This window comes from Lycium ferocissimum, chromosome 7, assembly GCF_029784015.1.
Source record: "Lycium ferocissimum isolate CSIRO_LF1 chromosome 7, AGI_CSIRO_Lferr_CH_V1, whole genome shotgun sequence".
Lineage (NCBI taxonomy): Eukaryota > Viridiplantae > Streptophyta > Magnoliopsida > Solanales > Solanaceae > Lycium > Lycium ferocissimum.
In genome coordinates this window covers 30,760,673-30,782,013 of record NC_081348.1, presented here as the reverse complement: position 1 = coordinate 30,782,013, position 21,341 = coordinate 30,760,673, and the positions used below count along the sequence as shown (strand labels likewise).

Below are 21,341 nucleotides of genomic sequence, written 5' to 3'. Positions count from 1 at the left end.
AGGAATTTGCAAACAGTAAAGTAATACGGGACAAAGCTGGCAGCTTACAGTAGTAGATTAGTACACAGGAAATGAGCAAAAAGAAAAATAGTAAAGGTTCTACAAGGCCAAAAGATCACACATCACCAAACATATCGAAAACTACAAAGGCAGATGTACATGTTCATAGCTTCAACAGTTCAAAGGCTTTAATCCGAGCGATGCCCTAAGCCTGTTGGCTTCTGCAATCTCTGGATCTGGATGATCTGTTCCATCAGCTTTCTTTTCTTTCTTCTCCTTCTTCTCCTTCTTCTTCTTAGGTTCATCCCGAGCAGGACTAGCACTGCTGCGCCTTTTACGACGGTCATCCTCACGATCTTTACGGTCTCTGCTTCTACTTCTGCTCCTAGAGTAACTCCTACGTCGACCACGCTCACGGTCACGGTCACGTCTATCACGTTCCCTGCCCCTTTCTCGATCCCTCTCGCGTCCATAGTCCTTATCGTCCCTGAGGCGATGACGGTCCCGGTCCCGGTCTCTATCCCTGTCACGCCTGCTGCCACGTTCCCTGTCATAATCACGCTCTCGGTCATAGTCTCTATCATAATCTCGATCTCTGTCATAGTCACGATCCCTGCACAAAAAAAGGCATAGAAGCTCAAATCAGAAAAAAAAAAAAAGGACAAACTGCCACAACCAACAAAGCAAAAGGCAGCAAGCGGATCATGTTGTAAATCAAAAAAAGAATGTTCTAATCATAAATTTGGTCACTAAGAGGTGACATCAATAACACTACACTACTGAAAACGTCAAATCACAGAGTCTAATTCATTACAAGAGGCCCCTAGTCGGTTAATAACACAGTAAATAGCCAAACCAATCACATTACCGCCAACGGAAACAATTGGACAGTGGAAATGTATGATCTATCATACTTCTCTACTGCACACTGTCAGTGCAGAGAAACCTGGCAAGATCAATTTTTTTTTTTATATAGGAAGCTGTGCTAAATGCTAATCACCAAAGGGCTTAAAATGCCATATTGGTTGAAGACTTGACGCATGTGAACTGTGTGGTTTGTAACAGTTCCAGAGTATCTCTGGGTGCTTCAACAGTCAGCTTCCACTCAAGCAACAATCAACAATCAATGAAGTATGACTAAAATTTCACTTAAAGTCTAAGTCAGGATCACTTTCAACCTGAGGGATAGCCCCTAACCAAGTCCCCCCAAAACAGGAGCTTGACAGGCTACAGTTTAATGAAGGATTTCAAAGTCATTAAAATCTCTTTTTTTTTTCTATTTTTTTTTTTTTTTTTTGAGACTGGTAACATTGGTGTTGATAGCACTAGGGCAGTGCAAAAGCCATATTTACAGAGGGTCATTAAAATCATATATAATGATGCAGGCGCTCTGGAATGAACACTGGGTACTGGTAACAACTGGAGATGGGCACACTCTATATCCAATAGGAGTCTTCGCATTTGTAGGACCCATGTCCATGTCATTTCCACTTCACACGAGTGAGTTGGGCATTAATTTTTTTTTTTTTTTTTAAAAAAAAAAAAAGGGTCAACAGATGAATCAGCTCTACCTATGTCTGTGACTATCTCGTCTTCTATCCCGATCTCTCTCCCTAGTTGGACTTGCCCCACGATAGTAATCCTGCATTATTACAAATCAATAACCAGAATAAGACTTTTTGTTTTGAGAATGAAATCAATAACCAGAATAAGACTTAAAACAATGATGTCCATGTAAACTAAGCACGTCAAAAAATTGACCTTTTCATGCTCATCATCTAATCCAGTGGCAAGTGGTTCATCCTCATCCTTTTCCTCTTCCTCTTCAAAGTCATCTTCCAACGCACTTCTCCGAGGTTCCAACGTTTTATTCTGTTCCAATATCCATCTGGTGGCAACACATGATACATGGGAGACTATATGAACACACATAAAGCGTAGTAGAGGAGAAGTAGGGAATTAGAAGTGCATGCACTGTAAAATATATTTGGAGGCAATAGCAGCCAAGACAGAGATCTTACAGCACCAACACTCAAAAACAGGAAAAAGACCAGACAAGATAAACAATCAAGGAATTGGACGATTAAGGAAGTCTTTTTCTTTCTTCAATTGATATTATTGTGATATAGACCATGTGTTTCAGGCTAATTATGATTGTCCTCTGTGTTATCATCTTAAGCAAATTGGTCCTTCAACTAACCCATACAAGCTTGGCTTAGACCTCCATCCAGCACATCATCCTTTACGAAATATGAACAACCAAAAACATAACAGCCCACCTTACCCCTAGAATAAGAAGCCTTGTTTGGAGCAAGATAATCCATCACAACACAAGCTGAAGTAGCAAACCAACAACAACTTAAGTAATCTCATGAACAAATTATAGTCTTTATTCTCACTCAACACATACAACTCCAATTGGATATTCAATTAATTAATCATGTTGTGCATAAATATATATATTTCGTCCAGAGTATCCTCAAAGTACCTCTAAATCTACCAGGAAAAAGATAAAAATTGCAAATTCAAAAAGAAAAATACCTTTTCTTGATGCGGGGCAAAGCAATATCACAAGAGTAATCTGTCGTCAATAGTTCATCAATATACTCATCCACATGTGTCAATGCATACTCTACAAAAATAAAACAAGAAAAATCAGGCTCAAATCACAATTCCATTCAAATCATTCAATTAAATCCGAAAAAAAGACCAAGAAACTTACGCCCATCAGCTAATTTACGCCTAAGCTTGCGATAATCATTATACAACGGCTCAAGATATCGATAAATATCAACATCAGTACCAGTAAGTCTCAAATAAAAAGCACCAAGAACACGAACATACTTATAATCTTCATTCTTGATAAACTCAACAACAATATCTTTTTCAGGTTGGATTTGAAGCATCTTCATTACAAGACAAATAAAGGGTGAAGGTTTTCTATTACCACCGAATGTTCCACCTAAGTGGTCAAGTTCCATTGCTTTATCGACTAATGTTTCTGCTGTTAATCCGAAACATTGTTCTTTCCAGTATGTGTTTTGGTATATTTTGGAACGAAGGATTTTTTCTACTAAGTTTTGTGGGTTTGTTCCTCTAATGCTTTTTGCTAATGGGTCGGTTCGATTTGCCATATCTGAAACCCTAATTGGAACAGAGGGTTTGGCGTATTTTTGGGGAAGAAAGACCCAAATATATATAATTGAAAAGGAAGGGGAGCGGAATATTTATAATTGGGCTTATTGGACCTTTGAGGCGGTCGTCAAGATTGGTCCAGTATATTTGAGGTATACGCTTTATATATAACGATGATACAAATATGATTCCTAATGTATTATAGGAGTATATAAAAAAGTTTCCTATTAATGGTCCTCCAGGTCTACAAAGTACTCGTTTAGCCATGAAATAACTATTTCATTTTTTATTTTATATTTTTGTTTACAAAAAAATCGCTATTTCATTATTCAAAAATTAAAGCCACATGTCGATAGTGTTTGGCCATGATGATATGAATATGTGGCTCAAATTACGTTAAAAAAAAAATAAAAAAAAAGGTTTCCTATTAAAAGTCCTTCGAAGTACGCGTTTAGCCATGATTTTTTTTTTTTTTTTTTTTTATAAAAAATCGCTATTTCATTATTCAAAAATTAAAGCCATATGTCGATAGTGTTTGGCCATGATGATATGAATATGTGGCTCAAATTACGTTTAAAAAAACAAAAAAAAAAACAGTTTCCTATTAAAAGTCCTTCGAAGTACACGTTTAGCCATGATTTTTTATTTTTTTTTAATAATTGGATCTTTTGAAGTCAATTTTAAAAATCCTCCCACCAATTGACATATTTTGTAACGGTACGGAAATTTGAACTGAAAGAAAGTTAGTAGCTAGTTCATGGCCTACTTCCGTTAGACCACTACACCACACTTTTGGATGCACCCATGAAATAATTATGTTGTACCAAAATTGTGAAATGATTTTCTTAAAATTTCTTTTAAGAAAAACTAATTTCATTATTTCAAAAGCTATATGCCGATACCATTCGACTATGAGTTTTGGGTTTCAGGTGAAATAATTATTTAAACTTCAAATAAAATACTATTAAAATAAAGGTACAATTGCGCGTTGGCTTTAAACCTCTTATTCTTATGTAATGCAAAGAATAAATTCTTCTGTCTTTGGATCATTTGAACCAACAGGAACTCTAATCTCTTCAAATAAGCATCAATTTCCCTCCTTCAGTGAGACTTATAGCAGGGTTGTAGAATTTGATCAACTATGTAATCACCTCAGCAACCCCTCTAATAGAACCCTCATTGACATTAAGTGGCATCCTCCCCTCTAAATAAATTTAAGCTTAACACTTATGGTTTTTGTATCGGTAACCTTGTGATAGAAGGAATTAGGGGTGTGGTTAGAAACAACAGTGGGGGATTGGATTATTGGATATATGCAAGACATCCCTAACTCTACTAATAACTTAATTGAATTGCTAGCCATCTTGGAGGGCCTCAAACTAGCTTTGGGAAACAAGCCAGTACCTTCGGAAATCAACTTTGGCTCTCAAGAGGTAATCTCAATGTTAATGCATGGGTACGTTAGTTACAGTGCTTTCATTTCTGAATGCGGATCACTTATGGAAAAGCTAGAAAATTCGGAGATAAAGCATAGCTATCGAATAAAGTCGCTGACTTATTAGCAAAGGAGGGAAAAAAATAAGAAATGCAACAAAGAAGGTTATTCGACCAAACATTTTTTCTCGTTGGTTGAGCTTTCTACAAAAAGCGTGGCAAGAGCATATTCTTTTATCCAAGCTTCTTCCTCGTTTATTAGCTGAACCCATCGTAGATGGTTCAACCACCCTGATATCACGAAATGGTTGAGAATTACAACGGGGTCGAAATAATTTTTTTTTTCTTTGTATTCAATAAGTATATTGCATGACCGAAATTCAAGGAAGGGCGGACAACGAGGAGGGTCCTTTTTAGTAATTGACTTGTCGGTCAATTGGAGTTGGACTTTTTTGGGGAAAAGAACGTCATGAACTTCTCAAACATAATTGCATAAAGTGTCTTTCTTGTTCGGTGATTAGTCAATGAAGTCATGTTAATCATTGACTTGTCTCATATTGAGTCTTTCGCCTGTTTGACATTTGGTCAAATATGTCATTTGGGCATTGTCCCTTCTCTTGATCTACTTCGTTTACAACTCGACAGTAAGTTTTTGGGTCAAGTAAGGGCTTGGGTTGGGAATCTCATAAAACCTATGGAATAAGGGTTGATCCTATTTATGAAGATTCTGTAATTATTCCAAAAATGGGAAGTTCGATGCAATTTGGGAAGTTAGAAGGGGTATATGTAAGGTGTGTTTGGTATAACAAGAAGTCTCACTTACACCATATGGTGCACATCTTTTGTGCTGGAGTTGAGTTACCGAAGTATGTCACTCATACAAATTTGATCTTGCTATTTAAGAAGAATGTTGTTCAGACCATTTCAGATTGGTGACCTATCGGTCTGAGCAATTTCACAAAAAAAAATTATACTTGTTCAAATAATATGGCTGAAGCCATAGCCAGGGGCGAATTTAGCTATAGAATTTGGGTCACGTGAACACATGGTCACTCGACTAAACTCGATATATTATGTGTATAATTTTGAATATGTATCTAATACTAACTGAAGGAACCCATGTTCAAACCAGACCGAGTGGAGCACTGGCTAGGGGCTGTGTTTATTTCCTCAAGGTCACAGGATCGAACCTGAGCTCCTGCGTTTATGCTTTTTTTTCTTTTTTTTCCTAAAAGCAGTCTTTTAACTTTTCTTTTTATATTATGCTAAATCCTTTTTCTTCTATATTTCTAATCACCCAATTTTATTTTATTTTTTTATATTACATCTAATGACCTTTTTTCCCTTTATTTCTAATTATCCAAGTCCCAAAACCCAAAAGAAATCAAAAAATCCCATAGGCGCTAAGTTGCAACGACAAGACAAAAGAAATGATCAAAAAACTCCATAGCTAATGGTGAACCCATCCTCTTGAAATCCTGAATTCGCCTCTGGCCATAGCCATTTATTTTGGAGTTAAATGGTGCATTCGTAATGGTTACCAAGAGTCCATGTTGACTAACAAATTTAGTCAAAACAATCAACGACCTCTCTTTCCCCTTGGAAAACTGCACCATAGTGGATCAAATTATTGAAATGAAAAAGAAGGACAATTTTTTTTCCATTAGAAAAGCCAACTGAGCATCTGACATTTTAGCAAAATTGGAGTCTACAAAAAATGAACATCAACTATCTCCGGGAGCGGCTCAACGAAATTAGTGATTTAAAGCCAAATCATAATAAGAGGACTTAAATTTATTAATAAAATAATTTTTTTCGTTAACAATTTTGTACATATCTTAATTTTTTGATGGATTATCTGCCAACTCCCTCGTAACTTTATTTACAAATGCTTGTTTACTATTTTCTTTTAAAGAAAAACACTATTTCTTTATATAATCCGCTTACTCTAATAATATCAATTCATTTATCATTAAGTATATGTCAACATAATTTAATACATTTGTAATAGTTGTCCATTTAATTTGAAGTGAATAGTGACTTCAAATTAAAATAATCAGTTCTAAAAAGATACTACAATTTATTTTATTTTAAAAAAAAAAATCTTTTATCAATACGGTCATCAAATTAGTCATTTTTTATATATACGTGTTTGTTATGAAATTTGGGTTATTTATCTGAAAATCCTCTATCACATTAAAAAAAATATATCTTTTTATTAATAATGTTTTTATGATATATAAATAATATATAAAACAATAAATTTTGGGGGCCTAAGGCAATTGCCTTAGTTGCCTCCCCATTGAGCCGGCACTGGGAGACTGTCACCTTACAAGACAAGGTGAGAGCCGCCCTGAAGAATGAAAATAGATCAGCTGGTTTTATTTAGGATCAAAGCAAAGAAGAATTTGTTTAATATATAAATTCTTTTTTTAATATGTGGAACTGTGGAACACTCTAAAGGAACAACTACTGACACTCACCCATGTCTTTTCTATAAGGCAAACCCCTCAAGTAGAACTCCCCTTAGCTGCCTTTTCTTTTGCATATCAGAAGTAGACAAATTTTTATCCCGCGTAATTTTGCCTATTTGTTATTAATATATAGGTTAAGGTCCTTGCCAAACCTCTCATCATAATGGTCAGTTGGTCACATTAACTAAAGAAAGAAAAAAGCAATTATAGACTAGTAGATAGGAAAGATATTTAGACTACCAAACGACCTATCAAACTCTAAGAAAGGGTATTCACTCATGTACTAAATACAAGCTTATTGATTTTTAAGCGAAGCTTGAGAATACTTTACTGTAGGAGTGGGAAGTGTACGTTCTGCTAATGTAACTGGTACATTGGCACTTGGAAGTTTCAATAGAGATCACCGAGCATTCTTCTGGAATTGTTGGATCCCCTCTCACTTCACGTAATTGAAACTTATTATGCAAAAGCTTATTAAAACAAAGTTAAAATTGAAGTTATATGGTCTCTTTGATTAAATTTTGAGCTCAATTCGAATGGAGTAGTTTGGAAAAAAGGTGATAACTATCAAAGCTTCATCCCCGAAGTTTCGTTTGGCCCTAGATATTTGACACATCATTCATTTGAAATGTCTCTAAGAACTGCTCAACCTGCTCGTACATCTTCAAAGGGCAAAGAATGACCCTAAAAGGATAAAGATTAAACAAACGAACAAGAGAAAGAGTAGGGCTTTTTCTTCCTCTTCGGAGAGAAATAATATGTAAATAGCAGTATGTTTTCCCCTTCTCTTACTAGCATTTTTTCAGTTGACGAGATACGTAACAACTTCTCTCCAGCTTCACGTTGAACTTATCAAACGAGACTCGGACAAAAGTTAACCCGCAAAAGATTACAATGAGCAACATTCCATTTACTAAAACAACCAGGTAATTCTGTTCCAACACAATTATTTATATTAAAGTTGGATACTTCCATTAATTGTGTTACATTAGTAATTAACTGGGATTTTGCAACTTTAGGAAATACTCATATATTGAGTCAACTCAATACAAAATGCATTCAGGAGAGACGAGAATTACCATTATGACCTACCTTAAAAATGATGAGAATAGATACAGGAAGTGCTAAAACTTCAAAGTTACCATAAAAATGACCAAATAAAAGAAAGCTTATTACAAACCCTAATAATATCAATCGATATCTACAATGCTAGCCTGCTAGGCATATATTGGAGAAGGATTATAACTAGCACTAAAAATAAAAACATAACCGACAAGAGCTACTGAGAGAGCGAGAATGGAGAACTTCCATTAACTCCTTTAAACTGAGGTATTTCCTGTGACATTCAAGACCTTCAACCAAATGTCACTGGCTGAAAGAAGAATATCCCCTAATATTTTAACTATCGAGAAAAAAATATAAATAAAAAAACACATAATAAACTTTAAAAGTATCTCTCTAAGAGTAAGAGGTGTGCCATCACAACTTTGAAAAGGGATACAAGAGATGTGGAGGACTAAAACCTATACGGATAAGATACACAAAAAGAATGTCACTGACAAACTACAGCATATTTCATCTTTGAACTTGATCGGCTACATGGTTGCTAGCGGTCGAAGAGGAGGCCGCCCTGCCATTCAATACCCCGTTATCAACAGGTGGACTTACGCCCCACTTCCCTTCGGATTCCAGGGGTTCAATCACTTTAACAGTTCCATCTGTCAACCCAATTGCAAATTGGCTGGATTCCTGTGGATGTGCTGCAACTACTAGCGGATACACAGCTTGACTTCTGAGACATACAACACGTGCATTAGCCATGACTCTTTTAGCATCAAGATCATCACAAGATAATGAGATTGGAACTAGTAAAATTAGTACATGAATCAACACCTTACAAAGTGCACGACACTTTAACATGTTAGCTGAATGACCAAAACAATTGGATTTGCAGAAGTGGATAATATAAGACAGATTCAAAAGACTCATGCTATATCTGTTCTTACCCAGTCAATGCTGCCTGGGACAAGTAAGCTGAGGGAGCAACACGACATCTGAGTCTTAGGGTATCGGCATCAAATACACCAACGTTGCCGTCAGAAAAGGAAGCAAAAACTAGTTGACTGTTGCAGGAGTAAGCCGCGTAGGTTATTGGTGCAGAAAGTGCATCTTGAGGAACCCACTGCGAGAAACAGAATTAATAAGAAAACAAACTTTCACGTGTCTACAATTTGAAACATTTAGGGATTTGTCTTACCTGGCGAATTCTTTCCATCTTTGATGCATCATAAATTGCTAACTGTGTTTCATGGCATACTAGCAAGCGGACTTGGTCCGCGTGAAATTGTACTCGAGTGTCACCACTAGGTGTTTTACCAGCAGGCAGCTGAATAAGAACTGTTTTTCTCTTGTCCCATGAATCAATGCTCCATAAACAGAGCTGCAATGGTTGAATTCCCATGTTAGTGCATAAGAATAGGTATCTATAGCATGTCAAAGCACCACTAGATATGCACATGCTGCAATAAATGAAAACAAAATACAATAACATATGATTGGCAGGTGCATTCAATTCCAGGCTTCAGGCCATAGATCTGTTCATTATCAAGCTTCAAAGGGGAAAGTAATGTTTGAATCATCTTCACAATCACATTCCAATCAAGATTGCTAAAAATGGTGTATTTGTCCTCATACAAAATGACACACAGGCCCTCTGTACAGTTCACAGAGACATTGGAAAACAAGCAACAGAACAACCCCCCCCCCCCCCACACACAAAAAAGGCTGGCACTAAGAGAAGGCTAATTGGGAAGTCTTCGTGTAGCATCCCTCCTTTGGCAGAAACCTAATTAAACAAACTGTAGGTTCTATATCTCTTCCTCTAACCTTTCACGGTTCAAAGGAAATAACACAAGGTATTGGAAGGAATACACCAACAACCACCCAGTGAAATCCCACAACGTGGGGTCTGGGGAGGGTAGAGTGTACGCAGACCTTACTCCTACCAAGGTAGGACGGCTGTTTCCGAAAGACCCTCGGCTCAATAGAAAGCATAAAGGTATTGGAAGGAATATATAAAAGAAAAAGAACAGTGACTTACCTGAGCATCAGCACCTGATGAAACCAAAATGTTGAGGTTGGTGGAGAAAGCAAGACCAGTTATGCGCCTCTGATGGCCCTTCAACTTAGATTTTACCTATCGATCAAATGCAGTAAACATAAAAATGGGCCATTTAACCAACTCACAGATGTCACTGAATATTGAAGCAGTTGTATAAATTACCTCATCAACCCTAACGTTGTAAATGTGGATTGTTGAATCCTCCATGCCAATGGCGATAATGTTGTTATCTTGAGGATGGAACGCCAAGAAAGTCGAAGCCGGCGGAGGTGGCATGAATGTTGTCATTACCTATACATCTCAGTTATTATCAGATTCACATAGCAAACCACTCAAATAGCATGTTAAAAGAACAGGACTCTTCTATAGACTTACCTTGAATGTCATCATATTGAATAGTGAAACTTTTCCACCAGCAGCTGACATTACGTAAGAGTCGTTCTTTGAGAGGGCTATGCAAGGAACAGCCTCTTCCAAATTGACACCTGAGACATCATTAGTCATAAGAAGACCACTGTTCGGTTGCCAGTATTGCGGAACAACATTAGCAGTGGCCTTTAAGACACAAGACGTTTCAGTCAGTTTGTTTGTCTTAACATTTTGAAAATATAGATGTAGCTAAGACAGCTGTCACTTAACATTTATTACCTTGCCACTTGGATTTTGTTCATTGCGAGCCCACTTCCACAGCTTTTGAATACCATTCGAACCAAGTGCCAGGATACCAACACCGGAATTTGTATAAAGAAGCCTTGCAACCTAAATAGAAGTGGCAGTTAAACGATCCAGTTACATGAGAATTACAATACAGAAGAAGCACACACAAATTAGATAACACACTTTGTTACTTGAATCTGAGCTCTCAGGCATGGTAACCATCCTGCATTGAGCTTGATCTAAAATTTCAGTCAACTGCCAGGGTTTGGCCTTATCTGAATTATCCTCCAATATTCTTGGTTTCTCCATGCTTCGGGGAACAGTATCAGCTCCATTCTGCAAAGTAGTAAAATTTTATAAGAGGATAAATTCACTAAGCTGCAATACACATGATGTTTGAAGCTAAAATATGCTCTTCGTTAACAGATTGTAGGACTACCATCTTTCATGCAGACTGGAAAGATTTAACTGAGAAAGAAAAGAAAAGAAATATTATTACATACAAGGATGGGAGACGGCCTGATAGGAGAGCTTCTTTCAACTTTACAATTGATAGGAGTTACATTTGGAACAGAAGAGCCAGAACCCTGCTAACAAAAGCACAACGAGATCTTTATACTTTTAACATAATATAACTAGAATAAGTGGGAGAAGCAAGCAACCATCAATACCTTAATAGCAGCTGCCTCAATGGGTGATCTTAGTGCTTCAAAAGGTGGGGCTTCAGCTGTCCTTAAGGATCTCAGACCGGCAGCGTTTCCCAGTATCTTGATCCCATTGTCAGCAGTAGTAACAGCAAGAAGATTCCCCTCCTTGTTGAATCTCAAGCGTGGAAGACTCTGCAACAACCAGTACACTTCAAGCCATCTTCAAAATATTCCAAATATTCAAGGGAAGGTTCCATTTTTGTTAAGTAGTTTTCATTTTCCCTTTTCTTTGTCCTTTTTCTTTTTTTGGTGTATCTAGGGGATAGTTGCTCAAATAACACAATAGAACTGGCATACGCACTAACCGGGAGACCACCATCGGCGTCTGTAGTCGTAAGAATGTTAGTGTTGTCCATGTCCCAAAATTTTATCTGGCTATCTTCACCCACAGCCAAGAAGTGATTTTGAGTAGTGTCAAACTGCACAACACCAGCTGATTTCTTTCTAAACCCAGTATAAGTCCTCTTTATGGCTCCTTCACTTTCATTCCATTCCACAAGGAAAGAATCACCTTCCTTACCAGTTCCACAAGAGAACAATCTATAAGCATGAAAAGTCAAACATCAAAGAGTTAATCAAAGTCCGTGGACGTAGCAATACTCGTACAGACCAACATACAGTAAATAATGGTTTCTCATGCAACCCTACCTAGTTCCGTCAGCACTATAAAGCATGGTGGTACACCAATGACCAGGAGCATCATAGTCAACTCGGGATCCCATATTGTCATACAGCCAAGCTTTTATTTTCCCATCTATAGCAGTAGAAAAAATGAACTGCATATAGAATCCAAATCAAGATGTTATTCGAGGGTGCATCAAAGGCAAACACCATTACAACCTTAACGTTCTTTCCTTTTAAATGGAATTGCATTGAGTACAAAGCATTACTGCCTAAACATAAAATTAAAAGCTAATATGTTTTTGATTTAAAAAAAAGAACTAATATGTTATCTACATTTTCTGAACCATCAACAACAATACAAATAATATCACTGAATCTCCAAGTGCACCCACACCTCATATAAACGTGGCCTAAGATAGGCAATAGCTTCTCAGATGGTACGTTGGAACATCGGCACTAAGATAATTTACATTTTGACTAGTTCTGTGATCTGTGCATAGAGGCCAATGTTCAACGGATTCATGCAGATTCAGACAAGTGGTCTGGGCTTTCCGAAAGATGACAATTCCCTGGACTTGCTTGGAAATTTTACAAAATGATCAACCAAAACCCTACTTAAGTTTTTCCAGTTTCCACCAATAACCATATGGTTTATGCTATTTCCTAGCACAATGAATCTAGATAGAATGTAAAAGGTTGCATGATGGTGATAACTGAGTAATTAAACAAAAGCACTTCCTCGTGACAACCAATTGTAATGAAACAGCAAAAAATAAAAGAATGCCAATGAATGTTCCCTAGCACTAGCAACAGTAAATAGTCAATTTTTACCATATTTCGTAATAGTTAATGAATGTTCCCTAAACAGTAAGCATTGCACATACATTGTGTATAACTTCCCAAATACCAGAGGGGATAAGTAAAGTGTTATTCAATCCTGAAGCAATGCCAAGCAACCTATGCAAGTTCTTCCATATCTGTAAATACCTGAATGTTCTCCTTCTGATGAGGGCATATGGAGTATACAGGAGCTTCATGTCCTTCAAAATTAAACAGCTTTCTTCCTGTTATATCCCACACCTGTTTCAAATATTTCATTCAGCATTTTTCTAAACGAGTTTGCAGTTCCAACTGAAATAATGAAGCTTCAGATGTTACCTTAATCAACTTATCATCTCCGCATGTTACTACACATAACTGTTTGTTTGGATAAGCGAATGCTAAGTCGTTGACACTCCCAGCATGGGCATCCATCTTAAATCACAATGGTGCAGGTAAGATTGAGTCATGAATTTTAGCTTTTAAGTTCGCCACACATATGGTTCAACTTGTTAAAAGAAAAAGAAAAGAACAACAGACGAATCTACCTCCAAATGCTGGCGCAAGTCATTTGTTCCAATAGTGCCATACAGATGGACCAAATGCTTAGAGAATGCAACTCCTGCAATACAAAGTACAGTTATGAACATCCACAAGAACATATATAATAACAAAAGTAAGGAAGAGCACACACCAACAAAGGTCCCATCTGGACTCCATGCAACACGGCTTACAGAAAATGGAGCATCCTTGGAAGCAGAAGCCTGTGAAAACTTTCAGTTGTCAGGAAAGGAAAATAGTGTACCTACCATTCGAGAAATCTTAAAGACATCAAACCAGAGATTCACTCACAGCACTACATATTTGTAAAGAAACTAGTCTCTCAAATTACAGAACTACTGAAGATTTTATTTGAATTTACAACTATATGCATATATAAAGCAACCATATTGAAGAAAAAACTAAAACTCAAAACTTGAATGTTTTCTTCACTTTCAGAGAATCAACTTTCAAGGAATCTTGTATCGATTAACCTGAAATGTCAGAGTGCACGCTTGCATATCCCATATTTTAAATGCTTTCGAAACCAACTTCTCCCGGGTTGCTACTTCCCAAAGCGTTATTTCACCATTGCTGGATCCAACTGTTCAGCACACTCCATAAGTTAGAGGAAGAAGATATCTTAACACTATTGAGTCTTCTATCAGTGCTGGTCCGTGCGGCATAGGCACAACAGCACTAGGAAACAGCAAAAATAGGTTACATGGACAGAAGATCTAAAACATTAATATACCGAGCAGATATGTATGATGAGAAGGATGAAAGTCCATGCTAGTGACCGAGGATCCTTGAGGTAAAGTAAAAGCTACTGTCCTTGGTAAGTCCTCGAGGGACCAAGAGGCTTGCTGACGAACTGTAGGATACGTAACCTGAAAGAAAATAAACGCATTTCATGAATTTGCTATGATCTGATACGACAAAAATAAATTTGAGGGTGAATTTGATGGGAGGAAAGAAAAAAAGAATATATCATTTAAGAAAGATTCATCTTCAGCAATACCTCCTCCACAGACTGTGCAGGTCGTAAACGTTTCATTAATTGCTCATGATCAGCGTTCTGATAGTCAAGCATACCTAGTGTAGCTGGAGGTGTGAGGGGGCGCTTCAAAATTGAAACTGTTCAAGAGAGCAACATACTATCAACAGAAGTTGAGGATATCATATCTGGACCAAATACTCATAGTAGTATTGTCTGCTTCATGTCCAAACCAACTAACCCAAAGTATTTAAAGTCATATTTTGCAGGACCTAGAGATTTTTCTTCAGAAGGCGAGCAATATAGTTCTCAAACGCATCGGTTTTGAGCCCTATTTAATGATATCAGACTATTGATGAACCATTTTGATCCTCAAGTAAACAAGAGCTACTTTTCTATGTTTTAAAAAAATAGGTAAAAACAAGTTACTATTATTTCTTCCAGCCTTGTTATTTGGTGCCTCTTTACCATTTACACGTTGAAAGAGATGCCTAACTATTGAGTAGAATACTATTGACATTCATGCTACAATAAATATTGAGAAATTTGGTAATCGAATTACGCTAGATACATGGATTTCTTTGACCTCTCAAAAGATGAGTTGTTCTAGTTAAGTTTTAACAAATATTTGAAGCATAACTGATGGTGTCCAGCCAGGCCCCTAGTCATATGAAGAAAACTAGTTAAAACTCACCTTGATTTGGTGGAACAGGCAGGGATGATGCTGTAACAACAGCTGCTTGGACAGATGAAGAAGCAGCGGCATTCGCCATCCAACCTGCTAACGCATTAGCATTTGCAGCAGCTGCTGCTGCGGGTGGAAAGGGCTACAAGCAACAAATTAAAATACATGATTCGACCGAGTGATATAAGCAAAGACGTGGTCATTAAGTAAATAAGTTAAATTACCAAAAGTATCATAACTAGAGTAATCACAAATAATCATACCCCATGTGCACCAAGTGCTGTAAAAGCGGCAGGTTTTGCAATAGCTGCAGGTGGAAGATTAACAGGTGCAGGTGCAACAGCCCCATTTGGAGGAGTGCATGTATGATCAGTAAACAACGTCTTAATATCAGGGTTTGGCCTTGGGTTCTTACAAAGCTGGTGCTGCCAGTTGAGACTGCATAGAATGCCAAAGTGAAAGATCAAATCAAAAGACACAATTCCAAGTACAACTGCCAACATGAACAGCAACATGTTCAATCTCCAGAAGCATACTACAGTTAATCTTCAGACAAATGCAAGAAAGGTATTAATCACGAGAAGTATACATGTGAGAAGACACATCTAGGTTATCTTGCAGTCTAAGAACTAAGTCAAGGTGTTAGAAAATAGACCACTTTTATTAACTGGCGCCCACGTCCCCTCATTATACTTAAAAGATTCAAGGAACTCGAAAGCCAAAAGAGTAACAAGGTAATTCACAATTTTCTTTTTTACAGGGAAAAAAGACAAGCAAAGCATAAGACAAATTGCATCTGCCATGCATGTTTATTGACTCGATTATGGACAAAATTAGCATGATTCAGTCCTCTGCCTAGGCAAGGAGCTGTAAAGCCAATAGAGCTTATACAAAGTCCACAAATGCCAGTATGTTAACTGAGCAGTCAGCACTAGAATATCTTCTTGTTTCCATGAGGTAAGAAAATAAAAAAAATGGGCACCAAATATAAAAGCTGATATTATCCTTCTTGATAGATTAGTATTAGAAATAACATATGAGATTCTTCACCTTTGATTGATTAATGTACGCAATCTCGAAGATCTCAGAGTCGGGAAAACAAGTTTTTCACGGAAAAGAGGATTTGCTTCGATCAATTTCTTCAGCTCTATCAACATTATGCTACGTGCTGTCTTGGTGTCACCATACTTCGAAAGCTGCTCGTTCTCTCTGAAAACAAGTAACCAGACAGGTAATTCAAAAGGTCATTAGATGACTAAAATGAATATCAAGCATGGAGAAAAAAACTACACAAATTAAAATAGTCATTCTACAAGCATTCAGCACAGAATCCTCATTCACAAAAACCCTATTGGCTCAAAAGAAGTTCCAGCAACTCAATAACTCAAAATAGGCAACTTATAGCCTTAGGAAAAACACTCAAAGGTTGTTTCCATAAAAAGATACATGTACATAATATCCTAGAAGCCTTGGATCTCAGAAAATCTACTGCTAAGTATGAAGATAATACCAAATTCTGCATTTTGCCTCTTATCTTAAAAATTAAGTCTAAAATTTACTTCCTGTTGGTTCTCAGACAACAGAAAAGCAACGCGACCATAAAAGGAATTCCAGTAAATATCATGGTAAAGCCATAATCACCTCATCTGATTCTGTACAACCTTACCTCCGCAGTACTATATGTTGAGGTGAATTATTGCAACTACAGTTGATTTATTAGTATTCATTAAGGGAGCAGAGGGCGCAAAGACATACCATTGTGCATTTATATCTTCTCACCTTGTCCTCCCAATATAAAAGCTTAATTGTTTATTCTGAAATCTTTCCCAATTGAGCTACTACTAAAATGCATTTTGGTTATTAGGTTTACATTACAATTGAATTAACTCTTTTAAGTTAATTTCCCAATCTGGTTCAAGTTTCAGCATATGAACTTCCAAAACTGCAAAAAGAATTGTCAACTTGTAGAGATTGCTTGCAGAGAGGACAGTCCATCAGTCAAGTAACATGATCAAACAGCAATAAGTGGACTTGGATTATTGGTCTTCTCGAGAGGTATGCAAGCCTTGTCGAAAACGTTACCAGCCATACGATGGCTTTAGAAAAAAAGATATTCGCCCACATGAAGAGACATTTTAGCTACCACCTAACGGGCCAATTTTCAAAATTTTACTCTATCTACGACATTTAGGACTGAATTAATAGTTCTAAAGAGAATTTACTAAGGTCCGCCAATAAACAGGAATTCTATCTCTTTGTTCTACTGCAACGAAAATTACAAACTACTATTAAACCGCCTTCCATTTTTCTCATGATTTACCTAAGACAGTAAGAGAAACACTGTAACAGTAACCAGTTCCACAAGATTGCCAGAATCTCAGAACTGACACCAACGAGAATTTGGAGTTTAATTATGCAATTAAGAATGAAAAAGCTGTTTTTGTTTATTCCCTCTCATTGTCTAATTATATGTACTTTAACAATGCAAAAGTGATTTCTTCTTTCAACGTGGCTATGCATGGATATTCCTTTCACATAACATGAGAAAATAGCTACCTGAAATTGGTAAGTGTCAACAGCTGAGTGATCTCTTTGTAAAGGTCCTCATTGAATGTAGAGAACACTTTCAAATCACTCACAAGAATCTCAACAGCCTTTGCCTTGTCTTGCCTGAAATAACAACATGCCACGCAGAAGAAAAAATGTTCAAATCAAAACCCTGCAGCAGAAATGTATCGAAAAGGCACGGTAAAGTAACTACAGGAACATACTTATCAAGAGCTTCAAGATACTTCTGCTTTCTTATCTCAAAAAAGATTTTCATGGAGTATCTGTTGTCATCAACTTTAGTAAATCCAGACAGGTATTTCTCAACTTCGTCCCATTCACCTGCATGTACTTTCTCCTCAAAGTACTTCATATTGAAGAAAAATCCTGATTCTTGCTCTAACCTGCAAACAAAATGATAAATTTTTTTTGGTGAGGTCAATCATTTTCAAGAACAGAAATTCATATAAACAGACATTTGCTTGAATGGAGCAAAACTCTAAATTCTATTCTTACACTTACAAATAAACAATAAGAAGGAAATAAGATATTTAAAGAACATTTAATAGTTGAACTTTTCAAGAACAGAAATTCATATAGACAGACATTTGCTTGGATGGAGCAAAACTCTAAATTCTATTCTTACATTTATATATTAACAATAAGAAGGTAAAAAGATATTTAAAAAACATTTATTTAATAGTAGAAAAGATTTCATTTACCCCACATTGGAAAACATTTATTTAATAGCAAACTTCTCAATCCTCAAACTGATTAATTGATTTCAACCAAAAAAAAAAAAAAAAATTTCACTTTTTACACTCTTCCAAAGAGATTTCAACCTAGAAAAACTAGAAGTTGAAACACTATCTGCAATTGATGCTAGAAAAGTTAACATTTTTTACAAGAGATAATGATGCCAGAAAGTTTTCATTCCTCAAATTAATCTCTTTACGAACTTTAAACCTCATCTTTTAATAAATCTTCATTCCAAGAACACAAAATAAATAAAAACAAATAATAAAAAGGGGTCATTTTTTTTATCACTTTAAGGCACATTAATTGTATCTCATTAACTCCAAAACCAGAATTTACAAAACTAATAAACAAAAACCAAAATAAAAATAATAAAGGAAAAAGCAAATATATATATATATATATATATAAAGCAAAACATCACAGCAGAACTAGCTACATCAAAAGGTTTTTCTTTTCCTTTTTTAGATAAATTACCAGAACAACCTCAAAACTAAAACCCATAATTAATTAAAATTTTCACCTTCAAAAAAAAAAGAAAAAAAAGTTTTTCACTTTCAAAAATAGTAACAACTAACATGACAATAAAAATCCAAAAAAAAAAAAAAAAGGAAAAAAAACACATAGATATGTGTGAGAGAGAGAAAAAGAAAAAGAAGCATACTTGTGAACAGACTCCTTAAATTTCTCCTCTTCGAGAAACTGGAGTATCAGAAACACCAATTCTCTGCTGAGAGATGACATTTTTTCTTACAAAAAACCTAAATCAAACAGATCCAAACCCTAGATATCCACACGCGCTACGATTCCTAGGGTTTCAGCTCCTTTTCTCTTACAAAAACAATAAAAAAATCACTGACTGCTTTTCAAAGGCACCGAACAGAAGAAAACAAATAGAGAGAGAAAGAAGAGAGAGATGCTTGTGGAGAGAGAAAGAGGAAGATGGGTTCTATTTGTAGTGTCGATTAGAAGAGTAAAGAAGATGGGAAATATGAGGGTGGGTGGGCAAGGACTTCGATGCACTTTGCAGTTGCCTATCCTTTTTAATATACTCACCTATCACTGATAATCACACTCCCCTATCATCTTTATTGATACGCAGGTTGTGATATGTCACTGTACTTATTAATATAAGTCCGAGTCCTTATTGATAAGGAGGGTGTGACTAGACTTGCGGATTTGAAATGGGGAATTCAAATGGAGTTGAATATTCGAGTTGAATTACGGTTTAGAGCGTCGTGGGTTACGTGTTGATGAGAAACGGTACTTTCTTGGTTTCGGCGGCATTTAATTTATTCGTCTAATTTATCGCGATATTATTGGTTTCTCCTTTTTTTTGTATCGTAAATGTATCACACACACCTCTTTGTGGAAAAAGAATTAATTTTGGTCATGTCAGAAGAAGAAAAAGAAGTTTGTTTTGAAGATGGATGAATTCAGACGAACAGCGCGTGTTCACGCAATTGATGAGATAAGGTAGGTCCCTTTGTTTTTTTGTCTCACTTGACATGTGCTTCTTTCTTCGGCGCGTGATCTCGGCTTTTTTGGCTCCCTTTTGTTTTTTAACGGAAAACTATATTGATTATATAAAAAATTCAAATAGTTTTTTTTTCATTTTTGTATATTTTTTTAATAAGAATTTATTATTGTAGGAGAAGAGAAAAGAAAATGAGTTTAATAGGAAATACAATTAGAAGTAACCACACTAATTAGTTGCATTTCCTAAATAGTAAAGGATAAAATAAGTAGAATATCTATTCCTCGATTTACTTCATAATGGAAAGAAAATAACTTCTTTCATTTTTGCATCTTTATTTTAAAAATATCTATTATTCTAGAAGAAGGAAAAGAAAAAAAAAATACAAAGAAAATGAACTTAGTAAGAAATCCAATTCAAAGTGACCACAATAGTTGCCTTTCCTAAACAAACAGGATAAAATAAGTAGGATATCGATTGGCCAACTACAACAACAATGGAAAGAAAATAAATTGCATTGACCAGATTTCTTTAATTTACATGAGAACTGACTAGCATAAAACAATAGGACTTTTTAAGTGAGTCAGTAAATACCCAAATAGTTGATAAACCAACAGAATCAAGAGCATTCTGATGAATTAGGTAAAAAATTGATTTTTGAGTACTTATTTTTAATTGTATATGACCAAAATAAGGAAATGCTTTTGTGGCCAAAGAAATGGAAGGAAAAGAAAGTTGTTCACGTCGGGTCTATGTGGATTACGATCGAAGGTTCATTCGACACTAACCGTTTATGAAAACTAGATACTTAAGTTACTATACTTGTCTAATTTGAAGTTTATAGATTCAATGAAATACTAGGGAAATATTATTATGGCAACTTGAACAATGAAAATTCAGACGACTTAAATGAACGACGAGATAATTCACGGAGTAGAGATGTTTAGTTTTCAAGACACGTATTGCTAAACTCTTAAAATGATTTTTATAGCTTAATACATAAATCGATATTTGTACTTGCACGATTTTGTATACCAACCTCTTAACATGTGTTTTGAACTACGTACCTCATTTTGGATAAATTGTACTATGTTTTAAGCGTATTTGAGGTTGACTATATGCTAACGTGACTGATTGAACAAAATGCATGTAGTCACGCAATATTTATATATAAGAAACAAATTACATGAGGAGAACCGATTTATACATAGATGATGTCGAGCTTTTTAGGTGTTCAATCTATCTAGACGTTATGAAATTTCTAGTATGAGTTTATGTACTGACGTCACGTATGATTAAAGCAGCATCTAATGGCAACTTGAGGGCAACAACAATATTACTAGGCTACCGTCCACGAATGTCAACTCA

General features: G+C 36.0%; 2 protein-coding genes across 4 annotated transcripts; both read right to left on the bottom strand.

The window, feature by feature from the left end:
- Positions 1–5: 5 nt before the first annotated feature.
- LOC132064320 (pre-mRNA-splicing factor 38) lies at positions 6–3,197 on the bottom strand. The gene is made up of 5 exons (XM_059457267.1): positions 2,723–3,197; positions 2,542–2,632; positions 1,762–1,888; positions 1,572–1,642; positions 6–613 (listed from the first exon to the last, which is right to left on the bottom strand). The coding sequence occupies exons 1-5, from the start codon at positions 3,132–3,134 to the stop codon at positions 172–174; spliced, it is 1,143 nt and encodes a 380-aa protein (XP_059313250.1). The 5' UTR covers positions 3,135–3,197; the 3' UTR covers positions 6–171.
- A 5,134-nt stretch (positions 3,198–8,331) lies between these two features.
- LOC132064319 (topless-related protein 3) lies at positions 8,332–19,497 on the bottom strand. 3 transcript variants are annotated; one of them, XM_059457265.1, is made up of 25 exons: positions 19,161–19,496; positions 17,965–18,144; positions 17,750–17,863; positions 16,244–16,402; positions 15,457–15,631; positions 15,203–15,335; positions 14,533–14,648; positions 14,266–14,401; positions 14,006–14,115; positions 13,666–13,735; positions 13,520–13,593; positions 13,311–13,406; positions 13,140–13,232; positions 12,177–12,304; positions 11,834–12,068; positions 11,493–11,660; positions 11,325–11,411; positions 11,005–11,157; positions 10,813–10,923; positions 10,540–10,719; positions 10,327–10,455; positions 10,144–10,239; positions 9,301–9,483; positions 9,050–9,225; positions 8,332–8,835 (listed from the first exon to the last, which is right to left on the bottom strand). In XM_059457265.1, the coding sequence occupies exons 1-25, from the start codon at positions 19,238–19,240 to the stop codon at positions 8,619–8,621; spliced, it is 3,399 nt and encodes a 1,132-aa protein (XP_059313248.1). In that variant the 5' UTR covers positions 19,241–19,496; the 3' UTR covers positions 8,332–8,618. The 3 variants fall into 3 exon arrangements, with proteins under 3 accessions (XP_059313248.1, XP_059313249.1, XP_059313247.1); XM_059457266.1 differs by having other exon boundaries at positions 11,325–11,408; XM_059457264.1 differs by having other exon boundaries at positions 11,325–11,408; positions 13,520–13,735; positions 19,161–19,497.
- Positions 19,498–21,341: the final 1,844 nt, after the last annotated feature.

What these genes read in the sequence shown, in the direction of transcription:
- LOC132064320 (XM_059457267.1), bottom strand. Translation starts at nt 3,134, where the DNA reads ATGGCAAATCGAACCGACCCATTAGCAAAAAGCATTAGAGGAACAAAC. An exon ending in GCGTAAATTAGCTGATGGGC is followed by an intron (nt 2,633 to 2,722) that starts GTAAGTTTCTTG and finishes TTATTTTTGTAG; the next exon opens with AGTATGCATTGACACATGTG. An exon ending in TAGATGATGAGCATGAAAAG is followed by an intron (nt 1,643 to 1,761) that starts GTCAATTTTTTG and finishes GTAATAATGCAG; the next exon opens with GATTACTATCGTGGGGCAAG.
- LOC132064319 (XM_059457264.1), bottom strand. Translation starts at nt 19,240, where the DNA reads ATGTCATCTCTCAGCAGAGAATTGGTGTTTCTGATACTCCAGTTTCTC. An exon ending in AACAAAATCCAAGTGGCAAG is followed by an intron (nt 10,720 to 10,812) that starts GTAATAAATGTT and finishes TGTGTCTTAAAG; the next exon opens with GCCACTGCTAATGTTGTTCC. An exon ending in TCCCAGGCAGCATTGACTGG is followed by an intron (nt 8,836 to 9,049) that starts GTAAGAACAGAT and finishes TGTATGTCTCAG; the next exon opens with AAGTCAAGCTGTGTATCCGC.